The following is a 15,350-nucleotide window of genomic DNA, read 5'->3' as shown; positions in this document are numbered from 1 at the left end:
TCTTGCAAAACATGACATCCTGACTGGTCTCCCTATGATCTTACTTAGTGAGAGTGACCTGACAAACCCATTGTGTGGTGTGTCTTGTTATGTACTCCTAAGCGCCCCAGGGTGGTTTTTCATTGACATGGTACCACATTGCATATAGGCTTGAGTCTTAGCATAACTGTATCATGCGCTTGCTAATTATTTATTATGAAATTGATGTGTTATTATGTCTTGATCGAAGTGTGTGATTCTTGTGTATTGTGATTGATGATTGAAAAGTGAATTTTGAATGATAAAGTGGTGGAATTACGTAAGTTATGTTTAAGTAAGTTTTATTTTGTTTATATAATATGTATATCTAGTTACCTTGTTTCTCTCCATTAGTTAGGAATGTGATAACTCACTCCCTGTGTGTTATTTGTGTTTGGATCCTGTGATGATCTTAAGCTTTGTGTTTGGGGGAGCAGATGACTAGGTGAATCACTTTAAGGAACATTGTACTAAAGGACGTCGGGACACAATGCTCTGATAGGATGTGACATTGGGGCATAAGTTTATATTAATTGCATGATGTTAGTCTATTTCATTTTACCTCACTGATTTAACAAAACATTTTGTAAATTTTGATGGCCTTGTTTCGAGCCAAATATATTTTTAATAAGTTTTAATTGATAATAGTGAATTGAATGTGAACCTTGTATTCACGTGAATTTGTTTACCAATTTTTTTATATATTTTATTATGTATATATATGTCGGGGTAGAGGGTGTCACATCGCTAGCCAAGCCTATAATAAAATCACATTGGACAAGCCTAAAGTCATGCTTGGCAACCTAAAGTCATGTTGGCCGAGGTCATCGCCAATGGATTTTTTTTCCTTGTATCGTTTTGCTTAAATATTGTGCCTTCATTACTTGCTTAATAGTTTATCCTTCACAAACCAAATAGTTAAAGCATATCATGCAACTTTAGGATCAAACACAACAACATTAACTACATGAATTATTCATTACTGGTCTAATTTCTCACGCATTTTCTATGCACTAGATGTGAAAATCACATGATATTGCTCTATAAATCTACATAAAGTGTAGATTTGTCACCTATGTAGCTATAAAGAGCATGTCTCACCTTACTATTTTTAAAAATTCAGTTTAGATCCAAATAATTGGATTAATCTAAATCCATATTAAGAAAGAATCTGTATGTTTTCCAAACAAGTTTGAGATCGGTTTTAAAATCAATTTTTGCTTCAAAACTAGTTTAAAACAAAAACCAGATTCAAACCAAAAATTAGGTTAGAAACTAATTTCAAACTAAACGATTGATTTTAAAATTGGTTTTAAAACCAATTTTAACAAAAAATAACAAATCACTATATGCATCATGTATAAAAAAAAATAATAGTAGACTCAATACATTGCATGTCTTATATATTTGATTAGAACAATGTATAATTTTAGGTGACTCCATATGAGGAATACAAAATAAATAATGAAAAAAAATCAACTTAAGGAATTAAGTATCTCCTTCTAGACTATTACGAGAAATATTAGTTTTGTTTTTACAAATGAAAATATAACCAAAGGATATTTCAACATAAAGTCTAGATATTATTCAAGCACATACTGGTTAAGTAACTTGCATTTTCTGCGTATATATCATTTTCAAAGTTCCAATTTCAATGAAAGTCTAGACCTTAATTGTGGAGTCAAATGAACTTGATAATAATATTGTCCCAACAAAGGGATGTGACTACGTGTCAGTATGTTCATCACAATACAATAATGTATTCATGTCCTAGACTTAAGAGAAAAGAGCTAAAAAGAGTGGGTCATTAGATGGTGATTATAGATTTGTCCAATATGTAGTAAGCAAAACAATACATCTATATTGTCTAACAACAAACATACCTTTTAAATAATTAAATGCTACATACATTGATAGAAAACAAAAAAATGTTTGAAAAGTAAAAAAAAGTTCTAAATTAATCAAATAACAAATCTTTTTAGTTAACTATATATAGTGATAGGGGATTCTAGATTAGATAATCATAAACCATTTTTCATAAATGACACAAAATGTTTAAAATGTAAAAGAGTTCAGAGTTTGATGAAAGAATAAAACTTTTAGTTAACCAAATATAGAAAAAAAATGTTACGAAATATGAACTAGATAACCATAAACTATTATATATATATATAATAAACTATTGTATTGCTAGTTACCTCTGCTCCAACAAATATGAAATCATTGACAACAATCATGATAAGACTTATCCTTCGGGTTCATGAATAGTGAACTTTGAAATTGAATCTTTTTAAAAACATTTATAATGTTCATGATGGAGTTGGTTAATCCCTCATTGTGGACAACATTAAAAATATGAAGGACTAAATTAAACCTTTCTAAAAAACATTAAGAACAAAAATGATCCTTTAAAAAACATGAGTATCTATTTCCGTTAGCCACATTTAGGGACTAAAATAAAGATGCTAAAACATAAAAGATTAAAATAAACAAAAACTAAAACACAAAGAATCAAATATATATTTTAGCCTAAATAAAAGAATTTCAATGTACAATGACCCACTCCTATATAAATATTTTTAGACACAAATAGTCTCCTTTATTTAGGCAAAATCTAAAGTGGGCCATCATCATAAATGATTTATTATGCACCATTATTTACCACTCTCGGAATAATCTATTGTGCACAATGTTACCATGCACCCTCTACATCAAAACTCTCGCTTTCTTATTCTTCTTCCTTCCCTCTCCACATCACTAGCTATGCCTCCACCACTTCTAGTGATGCCTTTACCACCAACGACACGTACACCACGTCCGACGACCCCTCCACCACCTCTAGCCATGACCATACCATACACCTTTCCCCGTAACACTATGAAAATTACAACTTGGTCTGTGTTTGTAATTAGTCCTTCTTGAGTAATTTTTGTGTTTGTTTTGACCATGCATTGTGATTTAATTAAAAATCATAGTGTCGAGTTATTTTACTAAGTAATAAGTCCTTAATTAATTGGTTTTTCTATGATTACTTATCTGTTAGTGTTTGCCTACAAATTATTTTGCATATGATAATTTGTAGTCGGTTAGTTTTTTTTATAGAAAAAGTAAATAATTGGATCTTGAGAATTTCCTTATTTACATAAATAAAGAAACTTCCTAAGTATTAAGTTTATTAAAATTTATTTGATTGGTTTTAATTATTAAAGTTGATAGAAAAGTGTTTTTGGTGCGAGAAAATTATTTTCATAGTGCAAGGTTACACTGTGTAAATTAATTACACAATGTAAATCCTTTTTTTCCACAATCATTTTAAATCTCCACTTACCAATAAGGGGAAGGGCTGACCATGCATGCTAACACTCTCCCCCAATCACCTTTTTGTACACTCAAACACTCTACCCCTCCCGCTACACTCTAACTCACTCACCTTCACACACACTTCATTTTTTTTCAAATCCTTGAAGCACAATTGCTTTATTCTCTCACCTCCTATTCAGACCAAGAAAGTCGAAACACTTTCCTCTCCATCTATCATTTTCGTGGACACCAAAGGCCAGGGTGATCACACCATAGCTTTTATTTTTTAGTACAAGTGTTTTGTTGAGTGCACAACCAAGAGCTTCCAACCTCCCTCTCCTCTCATTTTCGTGTACTAAAGCTTAGGGTAATGGGCTCTTTTAGATGAACTCAACTACCTATGGTTTCGTTTTGAGAAGGCAGCCATGGTGTATTGATCCTCCAATGCATTGCATGCATCAAAGTCTTCTTCTTCCTTTTTTATTTCTAGTTTTTTCACTGTTTTTGCAAAACTGAGATCTTTTCTCTTTGCATGCATGTTCTCTTTTTAGTTTTTCTTTGATTTTGTGCTTTGGAAGAGCTTCTACTGTAAAGGAGACTCTATCCAATTTTTCATTTTAAAAAGCAAGTGTAGATTTTTGAAATTAGGCTATGAGAAGGGAAAGGTCGGTTGGAAGGTTTGATCCTCTAGACCAGTGTAGGGGTTTCGAGCCTATAATTAAATTTACCCGTTGGATTTTCATGAAACTTGTTTTTCTTCTTCAGACAAAATTTTCAACAGCTTTCATGTTGAAGCCCTTGAGATATGAGGTCATTTTGATGCCCATATGTGACATGAAAGGTGACTATCTTGTTGTGCAAGGAGTGTCTGGCAGTCCTTGGTTTTTTGTAACTTTTTGGCTTATATGATTTTCATTTTAAAAAGCAAGTGTAGATTTTTGAAATTAGGCTATGAGAAGGGAAAGGTCGGTTGGAAGGTTTGATCCTCTAGACCAGTTTAGGGGTTTCGAGCCTATAATTAAATTTACCCGTTGGATTTTCATGAAACTTGTTTTTCTTCTTCAGACAAAATTTTCAACAGCTTTCATGTTGAAGCCCTTGAGATATGAGGTCATTTTGATGCCCATATGTGACATGAAAGGTGACTATCTTGTTGTGCAAGGAGTGTCTGGCAGTCCTTGGTTTTTTGTAACTTTTGGCTTATATGATTATCATCTGAACAAAAAGGTTTACCTTTTTATGAAACTAGAGAAAAAATTATTTCCAACCACTTAAATTAAAAAAAAATATATGGATTTCATCTTCATTTTCTAAAGGTTCAAGTGAAACAGAGTTGTTGTAGGAAAGATAGTTTTTAGGTCTAGGAAAAGTGTTAAAAAGAAAATTTCACCAAGAGAAACATAGGACAAATTTTTGTGTAATTTTTATCTGTCTGAAAAGAGTATTATGTTATCTTCACAATGTAAAAAGTATAAGTCTTTTTGGTTTATTGAAGAGGTAAAAATTCACAAATCTTTGAACTATGTCCAAATTGAAGTGCTCTTTGTCTCATTGCCTTGTAGAATTTTTTTATGTTTTTTTTTGTAGATTTTTTCTAATGAAGTATTTTGCCTAGTTGGAAAGATAAGAAAATTTCCTTCAAGTTTGTATAAAAAGTTTTCAATAATAAAGTTATTTGCAAAATTTTACTGAGGCTTGAATCTGACTGTTTTCTAAAAGCTAGGGTTTTTAATGCATGCTACTTATTTTTTAAATTTTGACTAAGTATGAATGATTTGCCTTGTTAACTTTTATTTAAGTGTCGTGTGATGATTTGGTGATTTCCCTGTAAGTTATAATCTGTTTGTTTGCACTTGAAAGACCTGAGGAGTATGAATCCCAAATAATTATAATTGTGGAATGTGATGTTTTAATTGAAAATTGGGAGGTGTGACCTTAGGCATTGTTGCATGTGATGTTTTGTGTGTGACCTGGTTGGCTTGCAACCGGGGACAATAATGATTTGTGTGTTAATACCTGTGTGTAGTAGTTATAGGGACTCGGGCACGGGTCCTGGTGTCGACTAGGATCCAATTCTAGTGGGCACAGTGCATCTTGAAGGACGTGTACCTTTGTGTGTATTATATAGGGACTCATGCATAAGTCGCAATATGGACTCTACCTTATTCTAGTGGGCATTGTGTGTCTTGAATGACACACAAAATTTGTGTTAGTAAACAAGGACTCGGATACGAGTACCCATGTGACTAGGATGTTTTCTCCGAGAGAGTAATGTGCTTGAGAGACGTGCAAGTGGATGCAAACTCGCGGTGGAATATGGAGAAGTTCTTCAAGAGAGTCGCATGGGGGGACATGTTGGAAGTTGTGATAGCTCGCCAGACGGTGATCAATTAGTGATTTCCACCATGAGGTGTGGATGAGATCCTTGTTGTTATAATGTGAAGTCTGGATGATACTCAGTCATGGTTTGCCTTTTGACGAGGTTTTGTACCTATGTAGTTAGGCCCTACAATGACGATAAAGTAAATCCTCGGTGATGAGTGGTTGAGGAGTAAGTCCTTGGAGTTGGGATGGCCTTACAGAGTGGTGTATCGGGTATGTTCGCTGACTTGCTATCTCTTGGGGATATGACTGTGAGTTTGTGGTCGCGTTTTCCACTAAGATGACTTGGCAACCTCAACAAGTGCGGGGCACAACTAGCCGGTGAAAGCTTGCCATTATACAGTGGTGAACGTGTACTCCCAACAATCATCCGGACTAAAATGTTGTAAGACCACTGAGGTCTAGGAGTTCCAAGTTGACCAGTGTGATGTATATGTTGAGTTAGTGAAAAAGTGATGCCTTAAGATGCGTGTGAGATTCAATAGATAACCACATCTTAGTGGTTGCTAGTCTTGTGTGTTTTGACTTGTGTTTATGTTTTTTTGTGTTTTGGCTAACGAAGCAGAAAGATTCTCCCTTACGTTTTTTTTTTTAGGGTCAAATGGCAACACCCGTGGAGGTTATAGAGATCTCATCTTCTCCTGCTTCACCGACCTTATCTTTGTCACCACCTACGTCAGATGCACCTACAGAGGCTTCTTGGGATCTCATTGAGCATGTAGTGGAAACCACGAAGGTTGGTGGGGAGTTTCCCTAGGGAGAAGCTGAGTGGCTTATTGAGGAAAGTAGTAAGAAGAATTCCAAGAAGGATCTCGATGAGGATATGAGGGATGTTTCCTCTCAAGAGTCTCATTGTTAGGGATCTTCTAAATTGCCAACCCTTTGTTTCGCTATCTTGCATATAGTTTTTCCCTAGGTTTAGGTTAGTGATGACTGCTCTGGGACTCAGTGTTTCCTTTTCTTTTGCATATGTATAGGTAGATCTAGGTTTCAGATATTTTGTTGGCAATTGTAGTCATCATCTTTTATTATGTGTATTTTGGGGCATATCCACACTCTAGTGTATCTTCAATTTCAAACTTGTCACTTATTGTAATGAATCACCCTTCATTTATATATTATTTCAACAATTTAAGTTTATAGCACTTCACTTTTTGTACATTCAAAAAGTGTGTGGTTTATAATTGGAACACATGTTTTTACCAAACGATTTATATTTTCGTCACAACTTGTATGTATGAAGGAATAAAAAGAAAGAAAAATTTACTCATGTTTTGTTAAAGTAAAATGTTTTCGAGATTGGATTAACGAACATGTTTACAAAAAAAAATCAGTTTACTAAAAGGGAAAATGCATGCTTATTCATAATAGATTTTAGGGTGCCAAAACCCCCTTCTCCTCTTATCGGTTACACCTCTTTCGACTTTGTGAAGTTGTCATGCCTCCTCTGGCGATCTCGCCGCAACTACACCTCTGGTAGTCGCTGCTTTCTCACGTAATCAATTTTCAGTCTTCAATCTTTGCAATGAACATGTCCAAATCTAAAATAAAAAAAAACCCATTAAACTACAAAAGATAGTAGCCAAATCCAACAAACCATCACCAACCACACAAATCTCAAAATTCATAAGAAAAAAAAAAGACTTAAACCAGCTAATTTGTCCTCTGCCCGTCTCCTCCGTGTGCTCCACCATCACGGCGCATTTTAGAGAAGACTCATATGCGAGCCTCCGGTTCAGCTAGGAATGATGTCGTTGTCGCTAATAAATCTTGCGACACTGTCAGTGATGTCCGATGATATGTCTTTGGTGCCAACAATGGAGGAGAGGAGGTCGTCTTAGCCACAAGGATCTAGTAGGAGACAAGGGAGTTCATAGCGATATGCATGGAGCTAGATAGGGGCTTCACCGAGTTGAAGCAAAACAGGAAGTGGTGAGTTCGAAGATAAAAGATAAAGGGTTTAGGAGAAGCCCTAAATAGTTAACATCATCAATAGTTTTTGGATCACTGTAATAGAGGACTTTTAAGATGATGGGAGTGGAGGGTGCACCGCCTCTGAAAATCACTTCCGACAATGACAAGGGGTGGTCACGACATGATTACTTAGGGAAAGAATAATTTGGTGTGATAGATGTAGGATACACCTATTAACATGAGATTAATCCAATGGACAAAATTTATGGTCCATAATGGACCACCTATCAAAGTGGTCCACCATAGCAATGACCTTTTATTTATGCTTATTTTTGAAAGTGTTTTTCTTTATATAAAATAAGTAATTTTTTTTTGTGTTTGTCTAAATTATTATTACCTTAGATTGGAAAAAGCTTGATCCAGCTATTTAGAGTGAGATCATGGAAAGGATAAAAAAATTATCAAATTATCAAACCTGATCAAAGAGAAAGAGATACAAAATTAGGGAAAAGATAAAAAAGAGAATAAAAAAACAAAAGAAAATGAAAATATTAGGGTTCATTGAATTCACTAAGAGAGTGAGATAGCAAAGCGTGTAATACAATATGGATCAAACTAAATAGTAAATACGCAGTTCATTAAAATTGACTTAAACTGGATTGGCCCGGTGCGGATTTAGCAAATTGGACTTTTTGCCCAACACTAACTGGTCTGCTTTTTATTTTTTTTTCCCCTTCCCATCATTACCCCCATTTTCTGGATACTTTCTTCTTTTTATTGGTGTTTTGTTAAAGATATTTTTTTGGTGAAGTGTTTTATTTCAGATAGTGATCGAGGATCGCTACGATTTTCAAGAAGAGTGTGCTGTTTGGAAGTGATGAGTATTGTATCATCTAGTAGACCAGGAAGCATTCTTGCCCCTGATTTGGTGCATACTTTTAAGGAGGAGTTTGATTTCCTTTTTTTTTTTAAAATTTATCTTTTTAGTGTCTATTTTTTTTTTAAGATTTTTGTATTTAGTCCCTACATTATTTATTTTTGTTTTTAGTTTCTCAACTTTTTTTTTTCTTTCTTTTAGTCCTTAAATTTCTTTTAATTCTTACTTTTAGTCATTTTCAAGGACTAAAAGTGAGGATGAAAAAAAAGTTTAAAAACTAAAAACAAAAAAAAAATTAACGGACTAAAATCATAAATTCTAAAAAGACAGTAAATCCATTTTTTATAGGTAAATGTTAATTTGTTAAAAATGTCAGTTAAAAAAAATTGAAATCCATGATTTTTTCTCCCTCCCTTTTCATTCACCCTTTTCTAACCACTTCCTTTCCTAGTCACTTGCCAATCTTATATCTTTAACAAGGCGTTTGATGATGAATTTTTTTTTTTTTGTCTAGTTGATTTTAAATGTTACTTGGGTCATGAATGCTTAGTTTGTTATCTATTGCCTCACTTCTTAGTATGTTTAGTATTGTGCTATGTTGTAAATCACATGTTTGAGCTTTTCATGTCTTTCTTGTAGCCTTTTTAACCACAAAATATTTTAGTGCATCCCACTAATAACTCATCTTTTAACACTTTTTTCTTGTTGATTGCAATTTATGAGTTTTACTAGTTTAGAAATCAGATTCACTATAGAAAATGAGACTCATTTATTTGCAATGATGGAAAACAAAAAACCTCAGTCTAAAATGTGTTGGATTCTTATGTGAAGTGGGGGAAATTTTTGTTGAAAAAAATTAGAGAGAGAATATTAGAGTAAATTATATTAATCATATTTCATATAATTACACAAATATTTTTTTTAACCATTAATGTCACGTCCCTTATAAGGGGTGTTAGTGTAACATATGAAAGGGTGTGAGTATAATATTTTAAAAATACAAGAAAATACCTGTGTAATGTTTTAAAACATATAGAAGTGTCAGTGTAGAAATAATAAAAGTAATGTTATGTATAATTTGAGAAAAGCTCATGGAGTGTAATTTGCTCAATATTCTATTATAAACTTACACATAATAACTAGCTTTGTAATGAAATACTTTCAATCCAAGTATTTTTCACACTTGAACCATGCCAAATACTCTTAGAAACCCAGCTGACAAATGCTAACAGAAGGTTCTAACCGGAGAATATAGAAAATTAAGCCTAGTTTGTTGATAAAAAAATAAAAAGAAATTAAAGGCTAGTTGCCGAGTTCATAGCAAAGCATTTGATTGTTAGGGAAATCACATTTTAGCGAAAATAAAGATAAGAGTTCAAGTAGATACTGGTTTCATAATTTTCAATTTCAAGTCAAAGAAAAGGTCAAACAAAGTTTCAAATTCAAACACAAGACCACTTCAATCAAACGAGGGTAGGGAGAGAAGAGAGTGCTAACTTCATTACTACTATGACAAACCACATTCTGAAAGTGTTCAAGAAAGACGAAATGGTGTATGTATAAATTGTAATGCAGATACATTAGATTGATTGGCAAAAGAAAACAAAAACTTTATGGCATGCGGTTTGAAGAAAATCTTGCCATAGTTCATATCAGACAAGTTAACCATAATGTAATGTTTTAACTACTGTCAACTCAGTAATCCAATTTGAAGAGATTGGATGCCAAATCTATCACACTCCTGTAAAAGCAAAAGTAACAGTATAGTTGAAAAGGACAAAAACATAAATTAGTCCTTTCTTTTTACCATGTTTTCATTGTCTATAAGACTTATTGGAGTAGAAGGTTATCAATGATGAAACAAAATTTCTTCCTTATTGTTTTATAAACGCTTAATCAATATTCTCAGAAATAAAAATGTTCACAGTATTTAGTTCTGTCAAACAGGAGCAAATTTTTAACTAGTTGATCAGATCTAACACTGGCTGGATTTTATTGCTGTTCTGACATGATCTGAATTCGAAAATGGACCTCAGTAAGTACAAGCTATTTTGATTTGGATACACATCAATGATGCTCCAAAAGCCACACATGTGGTTTCTGGATCTATTTGTTGATTTTAATTCGGCTATAATATACTTTACAAAAATATGAAGAACAATAAGGGATGACAAAGAAAGTGACAAGAACAACACGCTTCTGCTCTCCTCAGATTCATCATTCGGAACCCAGGTTGACACTTGAAGATGAATGAAGCAGTGAAGACACAGAGAAGCTTGAGTTATTGCTTTGTGTTCAAAGTTTGCATGACTGGTACTGATGAAGATGTTGGCAGAACTCCACCAATGCTTTTATTCCAACATGCACCATTCGCAGGAGGCCCTTTTAGAAGCACATCAAACTTTCCATACTCCTCCCTTTCATGCTTTATCTCCTTGAGCATCGCCACGATATCTCTCATAGTTGGCCTTTCATCTGGGGATGAGTTCACACACAACAAGGCTATTCCCAATGCCTGCATCATTTCCTCTAGTTCTGATTCTGGTCTAGAGAGTAGGCTAGGATCAAGCACTTCAAGAGCCTTTTTCTGTCTCACCCAATCAACAACATGTAGACCATCTGGTATGGTTGGATCAATTGGTTGCTTACCTGTCAAGACTTCTAATAGAACTATGCCATAGCTATAAACATCACTCTTGTCTGTGATCTTCATCATATAGCCATATTCTGAAAAAAATTCAAAGTCAGCTTCAACAAGCTAAACAAATTATCTAAAACATTTTAGAAGATGCAAAACATGAAGGATTTCAATCAAGTGCAAACAACTATGTGATGCTTTCTAAAACAAATTGATAGGTATAGTTTCTTCACATTTGTTTTCCTTCAATTGAGATACTAACTGTATTTGATAAAGATGGGAGTTAATTATGCAGAATAACAGAAGATTTATTTTTTGTGCAAGTAACAAACAAGTTAAAAAAAAACAAAAGAAGAATATAATCAAGTTGGTGAGGAAGGCTCACTAACCTGGAGCAATATATCCATAGGAGCCAGCAACTGTATTGGAGGAACGACCGAAATCACCATCATCGACAAGTTTAGCCAAGCCAAAGTCAGCAATGTAAGGTTCAAATTCAAGACCAATGAGGATGTTATTGGCTTTGATATCTCTGTGAACTATAGGAGGGACACAGTCATGATGCAGATAAGCAAGGCCTTCTGCAGCGCCTAACAAGATTCTGTACCTAAGTTTCCATTCCAAAGAGTTTCCAGTCCTCTCATGAAGTAGACTACTTAAACTTCCATTCGGCATGTAATCAAAAATAAGCAGTCTTGTTTTTCTGTTCCAACAGCACCCCAAGAATCTGACAATGTTCTTATGACGGATTGAGCCAAGGGTCTTGACCTCAGTCGAGAAAGAGTCACGAACTCCATTTTTTTCTTCCTTAAATGCCTCTCCTTCATCAATTGTTGTGGGCCACAATTTCTTCACAGCAATGACTTCACCATTATCCATTGCAGCTTTATAAACAACACCAGAACACCCCTTCCCAATTATGTTTCTGTCAATTAAACATCTCAGTACTTGATTCACTGAAAAGTTTAGCTTCTGGAAAGGTATGCATTGCCACGGCCACGAGTTCCCCAATTCCGAATCATCATCTCTAATGGTTCTTCTTGCTTTGATCACAGCAGTTATCCCCATAGCAATCATTATTACTGTCAAGGCTATCAGCAATCCAATGGCTAGCTTAATCCTTCGCGAGTTCCTTACATCATTTCCATTCAATGTCTCACCAGTCTTGCCAGAATCCTTCATAAAGCATGAGAGCCCTTGATTTTCACTGTAGTCTTTTGATGCCAACTGCCTGAAAAGTTTGTTATCTGGAAGACAGCCAGAAAATTTGTTGTAAGAAACATTGAGGGAGACAAGGTTGTCTAACTCTGCAAGAGGTTGCAAATCTCCTTCCAATTGGTTGTGTGAGATGTCCAATATGGAAAGCTTGTTAAGAGCAAACATCTGAGCTGGGATTATTCCACTGAGTGAATTGCAACTAAGATTAAGAGCAATTTCTAGAGTCTCAATGCGGCCGAGTTCGGCTGGTATGCTTCCACTGAGCTTGTTGCTACTAAGATCAAGCAGTTGGAGATTTAAACATAGGCTCAATGATGCAGGAATAGGTCCAGAAAATAAGTTATTGCTAAGGATAAGCTTACTCAGAGAAACAAGATGGCCCAAACTCGCCAGTAGAGGACCTGAAAACTTGTTGGAAGATGCATCCAATACCTGAACTGCAGATAGTGAAGACAAAGAATTAGGCAAAGGACCTTCTAAGTTGTTGCAGCTGAAATCTATCATTTGCAGTTCAGTGCAGCTTCCAATCTCATCAGGCACGGGCCCAGAGAGGCGGTTCCCGGAGAGGTCTAAAAAGTTCAAGCTCTTAAGGTTCCCTATTGTCTTGGGAATGCTACCAGTAATCCTGTTGTTTCCAAGCCTCAACCTTATCAGAGAGCTGCAACTGCCTATTTCATTTGGTATGAAACCAGATATGTCATTGGCAATCAGAAGTAGTTTTGTGAGGTTTTGGAGCTGGAATAGGCTAACAGGAATACTACCGGTGAGCGTGTTTCGCGACAAGTCGAGTGCTTGAAGGTTACTACAGTTCCCCAAAGAGGAGGGAATGCTTCCCTCAAGCTGGTTCTGCCAAGCAAAGAACACCATGAGGCTTGACAACTGCCCAAGCTCTGGTGGAATCAACCCTGAGAGCTGGTTTGTGTCAACTTGCAACTGCTGAAGGTTTTTAGCATTTGAAAGACTGGAAGGGATTGAACCAGACACATTGTTATTACTAATCATAAACTCCTCAAGCTCCAAAAGACCCCCCAAAGGCACAGGTATAGTCCCAGACAGAGAATTCAAAGAGAAATCAATTTTTCTCAAGCTTGTACAGTTACCAATCTCTTCTGGAATAGCCCCAACAAGACCATTCTGCCACAAAAACAACTGTTCCAGCTTCTTGAGCCTACCAAGCTCAGATGGAATAGACCCTGATAGGCTATTTTCATATAAGAACAAGTCAACAAGCTCAGAACAGTTACCTAACTCGGGTGGAATCTCACCAGACAGCATAGTAGTATAGATGGACAGTGTCTGAAGCCTTTTAAGTCTCCCCAAAGAAGCAGGCAAAGAACCAGATATTCTGGTATCTGCCAACCCCAACACAGTCAAATTGCCGCATTCTCCAATCTCTTCAGGAATCTTCCCAACAATATCTTTGTTCCCTCCTGCTCTTAGAGACTCAAGTTGTGAAAACTTTCCCAGCTCAGGTGGAATAGTCCCACTTATCTGATTATCAAAAAGGAGAAGATTTTTTAGGCCAATGCAGTTGCTTAACTCCACAGGGATTTTTCCAGAGAGCTGGTTAGAGTTCAAGGACAAGTTCTGAAGGTTGTGGAGCTTGCCAATGCTGGCAGGAATAGAGCCAACAAGGTTGTTGGAGCTGAGGTCAATAACAGTGAGGGAAGAACAATCACCAATGTCTGAAGGGATGGCTCCAGTGAGATTGGCATCAGAAATAACAAGCTTTTGGAGAGAGTGAAATGAAGAGAGGTTGGAGGGTATAGGAAGCTCTAGAGGGATGGATTGTATGGTAATTTCTGTGACAAGGCCTAGTGAGGAGCATGTTATGGATGTCCAGTTGCATGGATTTGGATCAAGGAGGTTCCAGTTGGAGAAAGGAGGGGGTGGTGGTGGTGATGCAGAAGAAGAACTACGGAGCCATGTGAAGAGTGTTGAGGCTTCATGATTTGCAGAGAAGGCAAGGCCATAGAGAAATGTAAGTTGGAGGAGAATGATACAAAACAATGAAGAAGAAGGAGAAGGAGAAGAGATGTACAAGGATTGCCTCGAGGTGAGCATTGAAACAATGAAACATTTGCCTCAAATTCCAAACTTTTCTTCTCCTTGGGTTTGAGTCATTGGGTTTTGCACTACCCTTCACTCAACCTCCCTCTAATTGTGAGAGAATGTGTATGTATCTATGTATGCAGTGGTGTGGATTTCTTGCTTTGAACTCAAACTCAGAGTGGCACTTGTTGTTCTCTTTCCCAAATAAAGCTAAAAGAAGGACCAGTTTTCACACACATAACCATAGGAGAATAATAAAATAGCATAAAATTTAATGCCTAGAGATCAGAAAATCTGCAGAAGTAGCAGTGTAGCACCACCACACCACACCTAAGATGCTTCTTTGTGTCTAAGCAAAAGGTATTAGAATAATGGGGCTGTGCCAAGTGGTGCTTCTTGCAATGAACATAGGCATCTTATATACCTCTGGAGCTAGTGCTGCACTGCACATATATCTGATTTATGCTCTTTGTTTATTGCTCAGCTCCTGAGTCATGGTACTTTCTTACCCACTGAAGTTTGCTCATACTCTCTCACTCTCATTTTTATTGAAAAGTTTTAAAGAAGAAAAGTTGTCCAAATTCTCAATAAACAATTCCTTGTTGTGTCATCACAAATTTATTTTTGTCCAGGATATACTCGCTCGAATTTAAGATACTAATCCTTCAAAGTAAGAGGACCTGTTCAAGAGGTTGATCACTCAACAAATATTGTTCCATATATGCAAACTCGTGAATTGAACTCCTGAACACATATTTAGAAGACACGATCATCTGTCATATTAATTATTTCATCACACTAAAATGATATATATAACCATGCAAAATCTCACAAATTCTGAGCAAACTTAGGCTGATTTTATCGGCTAAGAACATCTCAAGGCATGGTTGCTTAAATGGATTTAAAAACTTACACACAAATTTAGATCTACAATACCAAATAAATTTAAGA

General features: G+C 35.6%; 1 protein-coding gene across 1 annotated transcript; it reads right to left on the bottom strand.

Moving 5' to 3' along the window:
* Window positions 1–10,346: 10,346 nt before the first annotated feature.
* LOC100792614 (LRR receptor-like serine/threonine-protein kinase RGI1) lies at window positions 10,347–14,768 on the bottom strand. The gene is made up of 2 exons (XM_014773702.3): window positions 11,519–14,768; window positions 10,347–11,218 (listed from the first exon to the last, which is right to left on the bottom strand). The coding sequence occupies exons 1-2, from the start codon at window positions 14,409–14,411 to the stop codon at window positions 10,773–10,775; spliced, it is 3,339 nt and encodes a 1,112-aa protein (XP_014629188.2). The 5' UTR covers window positions 14,412–14,768; the 3' UTR covers window positions 10,347–10,772.
* Window positions 14,769–15,350: the final 582 nt, after the last annotated feature.

Source organism: Glycine max, chromosome 1, assembly GCF_000004515.6.
Source record: "Glycine max cultivar Williams 82 chromosome 1, Glycine_max_v4.0, whole genome shotgun sequence".
Taxonomy (NCBI): domain Eukaryota; kingdom Viridiplantae; phylum Streptophyta; class Magnoliopsida; order Fabales; family Fabaceae; genus Glycine; species Glycine max.
This window is presented reverse-complemented; position numbering and strand designations above follow the sequence as displayed.

Excerpts from the sequence above, each read along its gene's own strand:
- LOC100792614 (XM_014773702.3), bottom strand. The coding sequence starts at position 14,411 with ATGCTCACCTCGAGGCAATCCTTGTACATCTCTTCTCCTTCTCCTTCT. Across the intron at positions 11,219-11,518 it reads CTATGGATATATTGCTCCAG|AATATGGCTATATGATGAAG; the intron begins GTTAGTGAGCCT and ends AATTTTTTTCAG.